This window comes from Diadema antillarum, unplaced genomic scaffold, assembly GCF_040938485.1.
Source record: "Diadema antillarum isolate AM-2024a unplaced genomic scaffold, OU_Dant_1.0 seq00000836_RagTag, whole genome shotgun sequence".
Taxonomy (NCBI): domain Eukaryota; kingdom Metazoa; phylum Echinodermata; class Echinoidea; order Diadematoida; family Diadematidae; genus Diadema; species Diadema antillarum.
Window position 1 is genome coordinate 84,131 of NW_027271712.1, and position 18,772 is coordinate 102,902.

Genomic DNA, 18,772 nt, shown 5'->3' on the forward strand with positions numbered 1-18,772 from the left:
TAGCATTGTGTAGATACTGTGTTTGACATGGTGTGTCTCTTTAGAAGTACAGCTTCTTAACAGTACACTGCAGATAACTGTACTTTCTGTTGGCCATAAATGAATAGTTTTGTTTGGTATGGATGGCAGCAGTGCTGTAATATCACTTATTCTTTGACAGTCCTACATTACATATATATGTTGAGCCAAAATGGTTTGGTAAATCACAGCAATAGCACAGCATGGAATGATTTACACGCAAGTGCAGAATTCAAGTTAAAGAGTATGACCCTCTTCCCCCCCCCCCCCCCCCAAAAAAAAAAAAAAAAAAAAATGGAAAAAGAAAAATACAATCTGATTTCCGCATAGCTAACTTTCAAAATGATTAAACAATCTGAATGCGGTTTCAGAGAATGAAACTCTAACCTCTTAAATACATTTTGCAGAAAATCCCATTCAATTTGGCTAAGTGGTCACAGAGAAATGTGGATCGTTGTGAAGCATGTCACGGTTCCCTTTCTTCCAAGGTTAACACTTGGATGCTCGTGGAATTGCATTAATGTGTGATTACAATGGACAAAACTTAGAAGGAATGAATTTCTCTTTGACCACTGAAGCAAAACGGATGGGGTTTTCCGTAAAGTGTAGATAATAAATCATAGTTTCATACATTGTACCTTGAAATTGCATTTGGATTGATTCCCTATTTCTAAAGTTACTGTCGCAGAAAATCTGGTTGTCATTTTTTTTTTTTTTTTTTTTGGGGGGGGGACATACGGTGCCGTTATTTACACTGTAACAAGGGCAATGGACATACATGTAGGTAGTAGTATAAGTACTTGTACTAGTGATTATGATCTTGAATTATTTGTGTGTATCCTGTGTCTGCAGGGTTTATAATTACTAGATTGTTTGTTTGTGTAATAGAATCTATACACCTGCTAGAATCCTTGACCAACTTTGATGTCAGAGCTCGATTTATCCGTGCTGTCTCTGAGCTTCAGTTCCTTGGTTTTGTCAAGCCCACCAGGAAGAAGACTGACCATGTAGCAAGACTGACATGGGGTGGTTGCTAGGGGCGACATGCTAGAGTAACTACTGTATGCGCCATGTATCTCACAAGTGAATTTTCATGATTTGGTCCTTGTGCAACAATTTTGCAAGTAGCAAAATTCCATCAAGAACCACATTGATGGAATGAGAAAGAAATATCATTTTTTGAAGAAAAGTTTGTGATTTGCCATCTCAGAAACAGTATGCAATGCTAATGTGTTTTAATACATGAAGTTATATACACCTTTTATTTGCAAGTTCTTCATATTGCAAACTCATATTGCAAAAATGAAGCATTCCTGGAATGGTTGTTTTCTCCTGTGTTTTCAGTGATCAAAAGAGTTCCAAAGTTATCGATGTCTAGTAGAGTTTAATATGACGAATTTATATTATGCAGTTATTTACGAATTTGTTTTTTTTTTTTGTATTCATTGTATTGGATATAATTTCAAAACATGAAGTCACATTGGAACTGTTCAATGTTTTGCCAAAGGGTGTGATACTTATTTTATAAATTATGCATTTTCAGTGGTTTCATAGCAGCAACAACAGGGGAAATCTGTTCACGTGCACATCATTAATAATCAGTGTAGTATGTGATGTGCTGATTGTCGCTGCTGAATGTATCCTACGTCACTTATGAGACATATGTAGACTCGAGTCGTACAGTTTCTACCTCATTGTTGACTTTTATATTAAACTTCAATTTAATCATCCTTGAGACACGTTCCTGGTAATCATGTTATTACTACAGTTATTGAGTCTATTGTTCATTTGTCATGGCATTATTGTGAAATGACCTTTTAGTGTAGTAGGTTTTCTTCAATACAATGTAGCCACCGAGTACATTGTAAATAGGGAACCCACAGATGACACTTGGTCAAAACGAAAAACAAAACAAAACATAAAGCGTAAAGCACCGAGTCTGAGAAGGTTTAGATATTGATTGGACTGAATGAGTCAGTAATGCCTCCAGATTTCACCGCAAGAGTGCAATTGATGTTTAATCACTGTGATGTCATCTGGAGATTTTCCTCAAGCTTAGCAAGCTTAATATTCCAAGTTTTTGTGAACCAGTATTCAAAAGGGTTTAAACACTTTAACATTCAGCAGCAACAGGTATTCAGGTAAAAACAGGATAGAGCAAATTGTTTATAGTTCCTCTTGATGTGATGCCATTTTGATGTTTGTTTTTGTTGTTTATTTGGAGGATGGGGAATAGATATTAATATGCAAGTAAAGTCAAAAGTCTTATCAGTAATTGGTATTATGTGACAGGGAACAGGTGAGGTTGATATGCTGTATGATAACATTCATTGTAAAAAGTTCTCAAGATGAATCAGTTGCCGAGATATGCGGATACACTATTCATGATTGCGCACTCCAATCTGTGTAATGTATCAAACCCACATCAGTGAGAATTCGAACCATAAATGGATATAATGCATATGGAGGGTTCAAACAAACAGCAATGTAAAGTTAGTACTCCTAGATATGTACATGTACATGTATGTACCTGTGACTCATGAAACATTAAATTCTGATGTCTTATTTGATTCTTTCATATCGTTTAGTCCTAGGCATCAAACTACGTCTCTATGAAATCCATGTCTACAACTCTAATCATAACCCACCCTTAACCAAAACAATCAATTCATGCATTTCTTTCTTTATATCTTTGGTGTTTATCACTGCTTGCTCTTTACTGGAATCAGAGTAATCAGCTTTTAAATAGAAAGTGCAGAATGCAGCAGCATGTCATGTGACAAGCTCAAAATGAATATCAGATCTTTCCACAGGCTCCATAGCCTCTTACATTTAACAAAGTGCTGCTGTTTTCTTATTGGGCACTTTTCAAATTACAGTTCAACCTCGATTACCCGGCCATGTCGGGACCGGCGCTCATCCGGATAAGCGAATTGGCTGGATATGGGAGACACAATGTTAATGTATATAGCTACCGTCCAAGCTGCCGTCCCAGTGCACTGGCAGCTAGGCAGGTAGCGTACCTTGCAATGGTGGTGTAATCTATGCTAGCCTGCGCAAAATTGTAGTCCCTTCTTTTATGATGATAATGTGGTGTGAATTTATGTTAGTTCTGTCGGGAATATTGTAGGTAAATCGTGTGAGTTCTGTAGAAATTTTAATTGAGTTTAAAGTCACTGTTTTTTTCTCAATTTTTGGATGAAAAAAAAAGTCCTGCACTGCGTGAATGGATAATAGAGATTTCCGGATAAGAGGCCGGATAATCGAGGTCGAACTGTACATGTATTCCCTCTACATGCTTCGTATCTTGTTAAGGTTCACTCCCATTGCTCTGTCTGTTTTATGCTTTTCTAAGATTCCTAACCTTTTATAGCCCAAGACCAGTGGAAGCTGGAATAAAAGGCATTTTTCTTTTCAACTGCAGCCTTCATGACTGTACTCCCTACCACTGTCCACTCAAACATCAATGTCTTTGAGTAGTTTTAGAAACAAATCTAAATTCACACAATGTTTCAAGCCTTTCTTAGCTTTCAAACTGCTTCTGGTCATCAGTGTTCACATTGTAATTGCAAGTGTTAAGAATACATAGAATTGCATTCAAAAACATGTTTCAGTATTATGTGTTCATTTGTATATTTCTATAAATTTATAGGCACATTGAACAACAGTACTTGTGATAATGGTTATGCTTTGTAGTTCCTGTTACAACGTACTGGAAGACAAGTAGAATCAGATGCAAAGGATTTTTGCATGCAAGCAACCCTTTAAATAAAATTTAGAGATTGATTAATGCCAATAAAGATGTATTCAAAGGCATGAATCTGTGTTATCTTACATTTATTTCAATGTGCTATTGCTATCCAATGTATATATTGTACAACAAAGCCAATGCACAATACTGGATTTTTTATTTTATTTCAAGAAGCTGTTGATACATGTACAAAGGGACTACAAACTATGATCACAGTTCAGTGACGCTTTGTGAACTAGGAATGATCAGCAAATCAAGCTTAATTTGTGTAATGTAACCCTAAATCATACACACTTCAGTATGAACTTTATGTTCACATGTCTAATCCTTTCAGATAACTTGTAGTAAACTTCTTGCAAAGGTTATTTGGAATGAAGTCATAGAAGCAACAGAGAAATACAACTTTGAGTGGCTGACAGATAAATGTCAGATGCTTGACTGTGATTGTTACTTTTCGATGACATCTTGAACTTTGACTAGCCATATATTCAATTTCTGCATAATGTATGCCTGAAATCCGGCTTTTTGCTACCAATAAATAAAGCTCCCAAAGGTATATTTTTCGTGTACATATTCGTTCCAGTGTTCTTAGCAAATAAAGTGACTAAAGAGCTTGTGCCATCAAGTTTTTTTCTTTAACCTCTTAAGTATTTTATTTTTATTTAACTTCTTATGCAGTGTATTTCTTTGGGTTTTTTAAATTTTGTTTTTGACTGCATTTTCTTTAATGGAATTTGTTGATGTAACTTCCATGCATGAAAATATACATTCATGTATTAACCCTATTCCCACAGGGGTGGGGGGGGGGGGCATTTTGCCCCCCCCCCCCCCACGTCTCACGTGATTATTCCGCAACACGTGATGCTCTCGCCGCGACATTTTATGCCTTTTTTCTTGCAAGTATCGCACAACTTTTGAGACCAAATTTGTGGCTCCCGGGCATACCGTTTTGAAGCCACGCCCCTTTGAAACAAGGAAAAGTAGAAATTACGCGGTGCGTAATATATGTCCCCGCCGGAAGTAGCATTTAGTAGCAAAATGTACAATATAGGTAAAAAATCAAGGTCAAAGGTCAAAGAAGTCAAAGGTCAAAATTCTGTGTAGAAGTTTTGAAGCTCTCACCTAGTGCCATCACATAAAGGAAACAGAATCGAAATCGGGTTAGAAATGGCGAAGGAGTAGCATTTTGTAGCCAATGTACAATATAGGTCAAAAATCAAGGTCAAAGGTCAAAGAAGTCAAAGGTCAAAATTCTGTGTAGAAGTTTTGAAGCCCTCACCTAGTGCCATCACATAAAGCAAACGGAAGTGAAATCGGGTTAGAAATGGCGAAGGAGTAGCATTTTGTAGCAAAATGAACAATACAGGTCAAAAATCAAGGTCAAAGGTCAAAGAAGTCAAAGGTCAAAATTCTGTGTATAAGTTTTGAAGCCCTCACCTAGTGCCATCACATAGAGCAAACGGAATCGAAATCGGGTTAGAAATGGCGAAGGAGTAGCATTTTGTAGCAAAATGTACAATATAGGTCAAAAAATCAAGGTCAAAGGTCAAAGAAGTCAAAGGTCAAAATTCTGTGTAGAAGTTTTGAAGCCCTCACCTAGTGCCATCATATAAAGCAAACGGAATCGAAATCGGGTTAGAAATGGCGAAGGAGTAGCATTTTGTAGCAAAATGTACAATATAGGTCAAAAAATCAAGGTCAAAGGTCAAAGAAGTCAAAGGTCAAAATTCTGTGTAGAAGTTTTGAAGCCCTCACCTAGTGCCATCATATAAAGCAAACGGAATCGAAATCGGGTTAGAAATGGCGAAGGAGTAGCATTTTGTAGCAAAATGTACAATATAGGTCAAAAAATCAAGGTCAAAGGTCAAAGAAGTCAAAGGTCAAAATTCTGTGTAGAAGTTTTGAAGCCCTCACCTAGTGCCATCATATAAAGCAAACGGAATCGAAATCGGGTTAGAAATGGCGAAGGAGTAGCATTTTGTAGCAAAATGTACAATATAGGTCAAAAAATCAAGGTCAAAGGTCAAAGAAGTCAAAGGTCAAAATTCTGTGTAGAAGTTTTGAAGCCCTCACCTAGTGCCATCATATAAAGCAAACGGAATCGAAATCGGGTTAGAAATGGCAAAGGAGTAGCATTTTGTAGCCAAATGTACAATACAGGTCAAAAATCAAGGTCAAAGGTCAAAGAAGTCAAAGGTCAAAATTCTGTGTAGAAGTTTTGAAGCCCTCACCTAGTGCCATCACATAAAGCAAACAGAATCGAAATCGGGTTAGAAATGGCGAAGGAGTAGCATTTTGTAGCAAAATGTACAATATAGGTCAAAGGTCAAGGTCAAAGGTCACCACTGAAATTCTGTGTAGAAGTTTCAAAGCTCCCATGTAGTGCTATCATATAAAGCAAACAGAATCAAAATTGGCTCATAAATGACAGAGAAGTAGCAAATTGAAGATTTTGATCACACACGGACGCACACACGGACACACGGACGGAGCCCGTTTCATAGTCCCCTGCTCGAACTCGTTCGGCGGGAACAAAAAATTTGTTGACCCAAAAATTGCTCAAAAACATGATTTTGTGTACAAATCCAATGTATTGTGGTGTCAAGTCCCTCAAAAAACCCGGTGGGATTAGGGTTAAATGATTTCATCAAAAAAGCAAAGTACTCATACTTTTACAAAATTTGACTGAAAGCCTAATTTGCATTGAAATTGTAAATGAATTCACGTGTTTGAGCAATTTATATTTGAAACTGTGCACCCAAGTGTTGCAAATTTGGTCTCAAAAGATGTGGGACATTCAAAAGGAGAAAGTCAAACATTGCGGTGACAGCTTGGATGTCGGGAGGGGCTCATCAGGCCTAGGACAGGGTTAGACATGTCTGTGAGCAGAATGCTAGGTACATGACATTGTGTACATGGAGAGTGTATTGAAATTGTATGGAGGGCTTCATTCAGTGTGACACATTGTTTTTACAGGAAGACTCTCTCAGTTAATACAAGACTTGTGCTATTACAGTGCACTCCCGTTGTAACGAACACGGTCACAACGAAGTAAAAATTGAGGCCGCGAAAATTATCCATCCTACGTCTATTACTTTTTATATGTTTGGTTATAACCACATTTCGATCGTTAACGAAAGAAAACTGCTGGTCCCAAGGACTTCGCTGTAAAGGGAGTCCACTGTACTGTAAATGTGGAAATTTTTGTGGTGTTGAAATTTTTGCTGCGCATTTTGCGCAACCAGAAACTAGTGCAAAAGTAAAAGCATGCAATACTTTTGCCTGCAGTAGTTGATGTCTTGATTCCGTGAAATTAAAAACATGCGAAACTCATCTTACCCAGCCGAGCGCGAAAATTAATCATGCGAAAATATCCACTTTTACAGTACATTCTTATTTCTTTTGAGTGAACATGAGTGGATTATTTTCCTTGGATGCTTCAAATAATTGAGCCTGCAACTTCGACTCTGACAAATTTCTTGTACACACACACACACACACACACACACTACAAAGCATTCCATAACTGTACCACCTCTGGTTCCAGTGAAAAATAGCGTGTAAAACAATTACATGGTGCATGTTTGAATGAATTGAGATTGTATCGCCATAAGGATGCTACCTGCAAAGTTTGGTGAAACTCTGATCATTGTGTTTTCAAAAAAAAGATTACTGGTAAAATTAAAAATAATTTGCAGATCTGCCATGAAGAAACTTGCAACCACTGTCACCAATCTATGTACTCAGAATGTTACAGTATCTTTGCTCTGTCACTTCTGGTTCTACATAGTGAAAAGTTTCCCTCATGTGGGGAATTTGGATCTTCTCCCCCCACCCCCACCCCCCAAAAAACAAAATAAAAACAAAAACAAAACTGAACAGAACATTGTGCCCCTGGGGTGCCTCATGTAGCCAGGGCATGGCATCCATGTCTAGAAAAATTCTACAACCATAGTATTAATACCCACCAAGTTTGATGAATTAATTCTAACCAAGTGTTTTTTTAAAGAAAAAAAGAAAGAGTAAATACATGTATTGGAACTTCATTTGGTCCCCCCCCCCACCCCCCACCATCTATCATGAACAAACCTGAAACTACAGTCATCAGATCTACTTACTCAATCAAAACATTTGACTTAGCTCTATCACTTTATGCTCTTGAGAAGATTTTTTTTCTTCTAATTCTTGATTTGAGGGTTTTGCCCCCTTCCCTGGGTAACATAGTGCCCATTTGAACAAATTGAGATCCCATCACCCTAGGGATACTACCTGCCATATTTTGGGAAAACCCATCGTGGGGTTTTCCCTAAAGAAGATATAAATGTAAAACTTTAACACATGACACACGAGGCATGCTGGACAATAAATAATGACCAGAATAATTCACTTCAGCCTTTGGCTCAGGTGAGCTAAAAACCTGACAACCACTCTTGGTGCAGGAGATGAATTCTGTCTGCTATAAAGGCAAAGCAAAGAATTCAAACTTTCTCTGAACATTCATTACCATAAATATTATCCTATATGAACAGAAAGTGAGGTACAACAAATAATTAAACATGGCAGCATAGAGTTTGCACTTTATTGTAAAAAGAAATAATAAAAAATAAAAGCAGAACAAACATGAGCCTGTAGACAGTTCAGAAATAATTGTCTTCATTGAAACATCTCACCATCTTTTATCTCAGTCTTCATGACCGAGTATTGAGGTGTTTCTGTTTTGCTTTTTTTTTTCTATTTTTAGTAGAAACATTTAATATTAAAGCCATTTTTGGACAAACTTCATTCTTGTTCCTAGCAAACACAATACACATTGTATATCACTGTATAATATGTTTGAGTGTACTAAATCTGTTTCAAGGAGGTGATTTTCAATAGGAAATTGTTTTTTACTAGTAAATGTTACATCATACGTAACTTCCATGGATAATCTTTGGACTTAATTACACTAATTGTAGCTTGATACAGGCATGAGGACTTGTCAACTTGTGCTCTGTATGAACAAACATGCACCATGTATAAAACAGAATCAGTGTTATTGGCTTGCTGTATAATACATGTTAAATGCTCAATTGACTTGCTTGCTAGATGGTTCAATATAATATGTCATTATGTATGTTGGAGACAAATTGGCTAGTGAAGATTAGCCGTAACTTTGAACATTAACGGAGTGACTTGCATTATGAAAGTATACAGTAATATCACAGGGCATACAGTACAGCTTTACAAGTTACTCCTTTGACACATCAAAGCAATGTATCATTATCCAATATCAAACCTGCATCAACCGTATTAGTAAATTCCATGCCAAGGTGTTAGTATTGCCTTTTTTTCCCGTTTTACTTTAACAGATGTAATACAATCTATTCTAAGAATCATGTGATTTCTCTCACACAAGAATGCATCTGATTCATAACCAATCACAATTCATCAAGTATCTTTTACATGTCATTGATTACAAGTCTCATTTTTCTGCAAAGGTAGCATTCATCACTAATTATTTTTTCAATAATAAAAGTAAAAAGAAATATCAGTACAGAGTTAAACCACTTGAATGTTAGTTTTGCAGGGCTATTTCAATGGCTGTGACATAATATCTGTCATTTAAAAAAAAAAAAAAATGTGTCATGGAATGGGGTTTAGATTATGGAAGATTCCAAACAAAGTTCACAAGTGCTGAGTACTTCTGAATTATCTTCATGTCCATAATACTAACTTATGTGACTTGGATCAAACCATTTGGTATTCTCTGCATTTCCTCCAGGTAAGCTCTTCTCTCCTACAAGTCACATGATGTGTTCTCTCTCAGCCGTCAAACCACAAATACACATTTTGTAAATGCTAGAACATTAAAGGGCAATTCCCATCCGTCTGACCTCCACTGAAAATAATAACGCACTAATATTGGGTTTAGAGACTGATGCTATAGATATTATTTGTCAATAACTTGAATAAGTGTTTAGGGATACCTCAGTCTGGGGAAACAATGCCCTCGATTTTTCACAGTTTCTTCTTATTGAAAGTTCTCCAACAAGACATAAATGTATCAAAACAGACGTGGATGATTTAAAGTTTAGAAACCAAATAAATCCCTTTTTTATCCCTTTAGAAGACAACTCATCTCCTTGACAAGATATTGCCACAAAATGCCAGGTTTTTGGTTGTTTTTTTTTTTTAAATAGCATATTTGTCAGTAGGTTTTTGTCCCTTCCAAGTTAATAATAATAATACCATACATTTATAATGCGCTTAATACGGATGTTTCTAGGTGCATAGTTTACCGGAAAATTAATGTTTAGTCCAAACTAATACAAGAATACAAATACAAAAATACAAAAAAGAATTAGATAAAAGATATAAATGCAATAAATAAATACTGAAAATCAAAGTCAGAGTGCACCTCCATCGACTGACCCACATCTGGACCATTCCAAAGGACTATAAGTTTTAGCAGAGTCTTATAACAGAAGTGTTGTTGAATAATTCCATTCATTTTTCTTTCAGCTATTTGTGATTAAATAACGTATTGTCGGCCCTACATCCAACAGGACAGAAGATTGCATTCAAGTAATCTTGGAAAGTGCACACTCATTGTACAAGTGCTCCTTATGACGGCGATGTTTCTGGCAATGTTTCTCTAGTGTGTGCTCATGGTCTGCACAGCTAGTGGTGTGGGAGTGGGATCCACACATGCAGATACACAGGTGGCAGCTTAGATCAGGAAAGATGTGAATTATAATTACATATTCTCACAAGAAGAATGCAGATATTATTCAGTCAGGTTCATGCCATTAGTTCTGAAGCGCTTGGCACTCACATTATCTGCATCAACAATTAAAAGAAATGGATAGAACTTTTGCAGGGATGACATTTTATAACAACATGTATAAATCAGGATAGAGTTTTTGTCAAAATACATACATCTCCACTATGTCATGGCTCTACAATGCAATATTCTTACTTTACAGTTCAAAAGTATCCTTTTCAGTCGAACATACAAGATGTTCAAAGTAGCATTAGAAACTCAGGTCTGTTAGTCTGCTTAACCTTACTTTGATTCACCTAGAACAATATGCTTGAAAATATTTCAAAGAAAAAGCTTGTTTTGGAAATAGATTCCTAACATGAATCTTGTTGATGGAAGGAGTTTAAAACATCTTGCCCGGATCTCATCCATGATGTCAGTTAAACTTGGCATTGGAGAAATCCATCTCTGGATGTTGCTTCATGAACCTGCCAAAGAAAGGATCAAGAAAGAGAATCAAAAATGATCACTCTAGACTAAACCCTGATAATATAGCAGAGGTTACAAAAGTCAACTATTTGTTGTCATCATTCTCATTTAAATAGTACACACAGATATCATCAAAATCCCTTGAGAACACTAAAGGCAACAAATTACAATGTTAATCCATTATGGATTAATGAGCTTTGAAAAGAAAATGAAGAAGATGGCAATCACTGCAGACAGCTGCAAATACAGATCTTAGTCTTTTAATTCAACATCAAGTTACATGCTTCAATACACACATTTCATACTTCACACGACCAACTAACATCTCATTATATTTTGGGCAAAACACCATAGATAATGATTGCCATATGACACTTATTGAAGTTGATTCTTCTTTAAGTGCATCTACTCGCCTCGAATCTTGGAAGAATTCAAAACTTGCCCTTACTCTAACCCTAGCCTTCACACTTTACCGTGCCCTGATCATTAATCTGTCACAGTGGGATTATTTACAACATTAGTATTATTTACCACGATATCCTGGGATAATATACCATGATATTGGATCACTAACTTGTCTGACACATCAATACACCTGCACAAACAGTGAGATTTCAGAACTAAGCTTGAATTTCTACTAGATCTTCATGTCATCTTACCTCAAATCCAATAATTGACTTCTTCTTACCATGCATTTAACAAACATGATATGTTTTTGAATTGAGACTTGGAAAACAACAGCATGAAAATTTACATGCATGATAAACAACCGCTGCAAGACATTAGAAATAAGTTTTGTCAAGAAGTAAAAGTAGTGATTTGCAGCATTGAAAACAAAACACACATACTGGTTTGTAGAGAGAGTCTTACTTCTGTAACATCTCTTGCTTCTTTTGGTCTTCTGATGTTGGTAAGCCCATTGCTTTCTGTCTCTGATCATACATCATCTTCTCCACCATACTCCTTGTTTCTCCTTCCAGGTCTGACAGCTGTACACACAGACAAATAAAGGTTACTACAGAATATTCAGCCTAGTCCAAGCATAACATAACTTCTTTGACAACATGACAACTACAACTTGCTATTATAGTTGGTTTTTTTTCTTTTTACATCTGGATAGTGAGTGTGAAGGCACATTGTACCCCTGCTTATTTGCGTACCTTATCGTATGTCAACATATCTCAACTTTAATACAGGAGGATGAGTGTATAGTATATGTGCACATACATATTACACACACATTTACAAAGTAAGCATGATACTGATACTTGTTGAATTTAAGATGCTACAGACCAGAAAGAAATGTCAAAAACATATTGTGAAAGACTTTTATGGGGTTCACATCCTTACATGCTTTACTTTGGGTTTAAAAGCTGTATATCTTTCTGTCGGTAACATCCTCATTATTCAGTTGTTTTGCACACCCCTTGCAGCAAAGCTATGTAAGCTCTACATTTTATATGACTATCTCTTGGTGGGGATGTTACTTTCATGAACATCATTTGACTGCTTGCTACCTTTGAGTTCTCTGGGTTGACTTTCTTGGTGTTAATAGAGGGATCAGAAGAGACAAGTTTTTCCCACCATTCCATCTTGTTGATCTGCACATAAAGGAAACAAGTCAACAGAATGAATCAGAATATAAGTATCAGAGTACACTGAAGATCATTTTATATACATAGACAAGAGAATCCTACCCAGTGCTTACATGATTAAACATATCATTTTATTACATCTCTCTAGATTCAAACATAAAAGTGACAAGTCTATCAAGTAAAAAATGTTCATGGCATAACATTTTCGCGAATAGGAGTCAACCGCCTTTTTCGCAGCAGAAAATTTTCGCAAATTGCCACTGGCATTCAGTGCATATAGTGCAGGAAGAACTTTGCATTCATTTTAATTTTGCATATCTTGGCTCTTGCAAAATTTGCCAAATTAACAAACATTTCTGGTTTTACAGTAGCTGACAATGATGATGTAGTAGTGATGTCACAATGCCCTCTGGCAGATCAGTGTTATTAAAGTACAGGCTACTGTATGCTATGTGAATAAACCATTGTTATTGTTATACAAACTTTCTTCTTAGTCCTACATGTACAGTGTATATGCTGGATATAAGAGATTTGGTGACATATCTTGAATATTTCTGTCTTCCTTAGGCTTGTGACCTTGGTGTAACTATTCAAGGTAAATCTTAGTATGCAAACACACATTAGAGCAACCTTGGATCTACACAGGATTGGAAAAAATATGAAACGTTTTGGATAGACCGACTACAGAGAAACTGGTGCATGCATTTATTCTTAGTCACTTGGATTACAACAACAGTCTGATCATAGGAGTTCCCAGGTATCAGCATAACGCTAATCAGGCCGGGCTTTTTCGGCTACACTACACATAAAACCAGAGGGGCGTGGATTACCCCCTCACCCGACATCTCAGCCATCCACGGTGTGATTGCTATGAAATTTGGCATGCTTGACACCCATGTCATAATCTACAAGATTGCGTTGTAAGATTTTTAAAAATAATCAATTACTTATTCTAATTAATTAATTATGCAAATTAAGCCCAAGTTCATATTCTATCCTAATTAGATGCATTGAGAGTCTAATTCTTTAATGTATATCCATTTTTGCATGTTCAACGATTATTGTACATCATAAAATCTTCCAAAAGTCATTTCAATTCTCATGTATTTTACTGTTTGTGGAATTTCTTGGGGTGACATGCAGTTACAAAAAATGGGCGTGGCTTCACAAAAGTATGTGCAGACGTTGCAAATTTGGTCTCAACAGTGCGCAAGACTTAAACAAAGAAAGTCAAGTAGCCTCATGACAAGGCCTTCTCGTGTTACAGAATTATAGCGTGAAACATCAAGGGGGGCAGATTCCGCCCCCAGAATCCACCCCAAGCCATGCTTACAAATTCAGCCACAGGGCGTCTTATATGCAAAAGGAAATTTGAACACATAACTGCATACTCTCAATTGGTTGCTGAAAAGGGCTCATATCAAGTTTGACGGTCTTACATCCGTATTTAAATGCTTTCATGGGGATTCTCCTGTCTATCTCAGTGACCTTATTCCGCCATATCAGCCTAGTTGTAATCTACATGTATGTTTGAAGTAAAAAAGAAACAAAATCCTTTCTAAAATATATGTATAATTCAAGACATTTATAGTGTTAGTGCTTCTGAAGAAATGGCACCAGCATTATAGTATAATATCCCCAAATACAATAGACATATTGCAGGTTTTTAAGTGTTATATTCTTAGAGTATTATGCATTTCTCAGAACTGAATATTTTTATCATCATATCTTATATTGTGAGGATCTAATCAGCTTGAGTCTTACTTGAATCTCAAAGATATCTACTGAAAATTTCTAACACTGTACATAAACCATTTTGAATCAGAATACGAGATAATACACTGAGCAGAAGATTAATGCTTTCTACTAAATAAAAATGGAAAATGAGTGCATCAGTAGGATGCCTCTCATTCTAGTGTGTTATATCAGTGGGATGCCTCTCATTCTAGTGTGTAATGTGTATATCAGTAGGATGCCTCTCATACTAGTGTGTAATGTGTATATCAGTAGGATGCCTCTCATTCTAGTGTGTAATGTGTATATCAGTGGGATGCCTCTCATTCTAGTGTGTAATGTGTATATCAGTAGGATGCCTCTCATTCTAGTGTGTAATGTGTATATCAGTAGGATGCCTCTCATTCTAGTGTGTAGTGTGTATATCAGTAGGATGCCTCTCATTCTAGTGTGTAATGTGTATATCAGTAGGATGCCTCTCATTCTAGTGTGTAATGTGTATATCAGTAGGATGCCTCTCATTCTAGTGTGTAATGTGTATATTAGTAGGATGCCTCTCATTCTAGTGTGTAATGTGTATATCCCTGTTAACAGTTTGGGCGCCGCACAGTGGCGACCATCACTGGTTCGTCTGCTTACTGACTTGTCTGTTTAAAACTTGTTTTATGTTTTATTCGTGTCAACCGGACGACAAAGATGTTGTACACATCCCTTAGAACAGTCATGGCGCTTTTTGTGACATTTCTGGTCTTTGGAACTATGTTTATGACCACTTTGACCTTGGAATTGGATCCACAACCTGCCAGTCTGATATACACACGGACCGAGCTGCTCAACCTTCGCTGCGCTACGGCGGATAACCTACCTACTGGGTATAAGGACTTCCCGCGTGATATCAAACCACGTAAGCGAGGTAAGCGGGGCGGGATCAGGACACGGATCAGGAAAAGGGGTACAAAGACATCCCTTCCCACGATTATTCTTGGAAATGTACGTTCATTACCTAACAAGATGGAGGAACTTGAAACATTAACTAGGTATATGAATGAATATAGAGATTCTAGTCTCTTAGCTTTCACTGAAACTTGGTTGAACGATAGTATTCCTGACAGCGCCGTTGAAATCCCCCATTTCCACCTCGTGAGAGGGGATAGGACTGAGGAGTCAGGGAAAAAGAGAGGAGGGGGTGTGTGTTTGTACATCAACAAGAAATGGTGTCAAAATTGGTCATTGAAATATACTGTATGCACGCCAGATATTGAACTCATCACGGTAGGACTACGGCCCTTCTATCTCCCCCGTGAGTTTCCACAGATCTTTGTAACAGTAGTGTACATACAACCACGAGCTGATGTTACTGTAGCGAGCGAATGCTTAGCGGAAAAAGTACAACAACTGGCATCTGGGTCCCCCGATGCCCCCATTCTCATCATGGGTGACTTCAATCAGTGTCGCCTGAAAAATGCATTGCCAACTTACGACCAGTATGTTACAATCCCAACAAGGGGCAACAACACACTCGATTTGTGTTACGGGAATGTGAAGAATGCATATACCGCTAAACCATGTCACCAGCTGGGGAAATCTGATCATCTTAACGTACAACTATTGCCGACCTATAAACCGAGACTGAAACGCTGCAGACCGGTTACCAAGCAACGATATGCCTGGACAGATGATGCTACTGAGAAACTCCGTGCTTCGCTTGACTGCACGGATTGGGATGTATTGTTCGATTCAGCCGATTCACTGGAAGAGGCCACGGACATAATCTCCAGCTACATTAAGTTCAACGTTGATGCCATCGTGCCCCGAAAGACTTTTAAGGTTTACCCAAATAATAAGCCCTGGGTAACAAAGGAACTTAGGGACCTGTTAAAGGAAAAGAATGCTGCATTAACAGGAGGTGATAAAACACGTGTAAAGGTGCTGCAAAAAGATATAAAAAGACAGATTGATAAGTGTAAGCTGTCATATAAAGAGAAGCTGGAAAGAAACTTCAGTGAAAATAACCCGGCTTCTGCATGGAGAACAATGGACATGATCACAGGGTATAAACAGAAGTCGGCTACCGTCGACTTCGAGGTCACACAAACTTTTGTAGATGATTTAAATGATTTCTTTTGCAGATTTGAGGTGGACTTCACCCTGCAGAATGAGGCTATTGCTTGTAGTTTAAGAAATGCACTAACTGAAATGGGTTCTGAAAACTATGTAAACCTCACTGAACACGAGGTTAGGGTTGTGCTTGGTTCAGTGCGTCCTAATAAGGCCCCTGGGCCTGATGGTATCAGCAACAAAATTCTTGCCCTATGTAAGAGTCAACTATCGGGTATCTTAACTAAGATATTCCAATGTTCATTAGACCATGGATCTATCCCCCGCCTATGGAAGATGTCATTAATCAAACCCATCCCAAAGAAAAAGAAGGCATCGGAGTTTAATGACTTCAGACCGATCTCACTTACCTGTAGCGTGATGAAGTGCTTTGAGAAGGTAGTACTTAAACATCTTCTTAACTACTCTTCCTCTCAAATCGATCCCATGCAGTTCGCATACAGAAGTAAGAGGGGCGTCGAAGATGCAGTTTTAACATACTTGCACAAAATGTACTCCCACTTGGACAAAAGTAAGACGTTTGTAAGATCTACCTTTGTTGACTTTTCTAGTGCATTTAATACTATTGTAACTCACCTTTTGACACAAAAATTGATTTCTTTTAATGTGCACCCTCAAATCATCCTTTGGATCCAAGATTTCCTCAGTAACCGACCTCAGAAGGTTATAATGGGTAATGTTCAATCTAGTATGAAAACTTTGAACACAGGAGCACCGCAAGGATGCGTCCTGTCCCCAGTACTTTTTTCATTGTACACCAGTGACTGTCGATGTTCGTCAAATCAGTGTAGCATCATAAAATACGCAGATGATACTGTCATCACAGGTTATCTTGCATCTGATGACATTGAAGCATACACCAGCACAGTTGAAAGTTTTGTAAAATGGTGTGATGATCATTTCCTACTGTTAAATGTGTCAAAAACAAAGGAGTTGATCATAGATCACAGACGTAATGCTACTGAGCATAGGGCAGTTACAATTCACGGGGTAGAAGTGGAACAAGTCCAGGAATACAAGTACTTGGGTACGACCATAAGCAACTCACTAAACTGGTCAAAAAATATTGAATCATTGCAGAAAAAAGCAAATCAGAGGCTTTATTTTGTTAGGACCCTGAAAAAGCTTCATGTGGAAGACAGACTCGTTGCTCTATTCTACAACTCCACCATTGAGAGTGTTCTAACTTATAATATTGTGTGTTATTTTGCTCAAGCAACAAAATGTGATTTGAAGAAGCTTAATCGTCCCAGAAAAATAGTCCAACGCCTATTAGGGCTAGACTTGCCATCCCTCGATGATGTCTATCAAGAGAGAGTTGCTTCCATACTGCGGAAGATTATGCAGGACCCCACCCACCCACTCAACGAAAACTTTACCTTCAACCGTTCAGGTATTCGCTTGTGTGTTCCACGTACTCAGAAAACCCGTTTCAGGCAATCGTTTATCCCTAACGCCATACATCTCTATAATGCGCAAGTCCGAAGGTCTGTGTCACACCCGTCATGAATACCTTACCCAGATATCAATTGATTGTAATAATTATGGATAATCTCATTTTTCTTTTGGTGTATCAGATGTAACATTGATGTAACATTACATTGATGACGTAATTCTGAAATATTTGTGTGTAAGAAGAATTTACTCACACAAACACACACACACACACACGCACCCATACACACACTCACACATACAAAATACATACCACCCTTACTCACACTATATCTCATATTACTCTCAAATGCTATTGCACACACATACATCTCACCATATATATATATATTTTTTCGTAACTTAAACTCATATGTTGTAATTAAAGATCATTATATTGTTTTTTTTTTTTCTTTAAACGAAAACATTATATGAGCAATTATTGAAAGTTTTCTTTTTATGACTTATATGATACAGAACTTTTTGGCCAAAATTGATTTACAAGACAATTGTATATTATCCATACTTGGTCTATTTCATATGCTATCCTTATGTATACATTGGGCAAGCAGAATTATATGTTATGCAATATGTACCTTTGAACTATGATGAATTTGTCAATTTGTAATATGTAATTGAAATTTTTTGTCTTGTTCATTATGTGGACTACATGTAAAAAAAACCAGTGAAAAGAGAATTTCCTTTATGGACAATAAAGCAATTCATTCATTCATATCAGTGGGATGCCTCTCATTCTAGTGTGTAATGTGTATATCAGTGGGATGCCTCTCATTCTAGTGTGTAATGTGTATATCAGTAGGATGCCTCTCATTCTAGTGTGTAATGTGTATATCAGTAGGATGCCTCTCATTCTAGTGTGTAATGTGTATA

At 37.2% G+C, this 18,772-nt stretch overlaps 2 protein-coding genes across 2 annotated transcripts in view; one reads left to right on the forward strand and one right to left on the reverse strand.

Moving 5' to 3' along the window:
- The window catches only part of LOC139740138 (origin recognition complex subunit 3-like), a 41,115-nt gene extending 40,035 nt beyond the window's left edge, over window positions 1-1,080 (forward strand). Inside the window, exon 18 of the mRNA XM_071650719.1 lies at window positions 950-1,080. Coding sequence (XP_071506820.1) covers window positions 950-1,055 — 106 coding nt within the window. The 3' untranslated portion in view covers window positions 1,056-1,080. The remainder of the gene's footprint in view (window positions 1-949) is intronic.
- Window positions 1,081-10,499: 9,419 nt separating this feature from the next.
- LOC139740124 (nuclear migration protein nudC-like) overlaps window positions 10,500-18,772 on the reverse strand; it is a 34,212-nt gene continuing 25,939 nt past the window's right edge. Inside the window, exons 7-9 of the mRNA XM_071650706.1 lie at window positions 12,518-12,601; window positions 11,871-11,989; window positions 10,500-10,999 (exon numbers count right to left, since the gene is read on the reverse strand). Of these exons, the coding sequence (XP_071506807.1) occupies window positions 10,948-10,999; window positions 11,871-11,989; window positions 12,518-12,601 (255 nt within the window). The 3' untranslated portion in view covers window positions 10,500-10,947. The remainder of the gene's footprint in view (window positions 11,000-11,870; window positions 11,990-12,517; window positions 12,602-18,772) is intronic.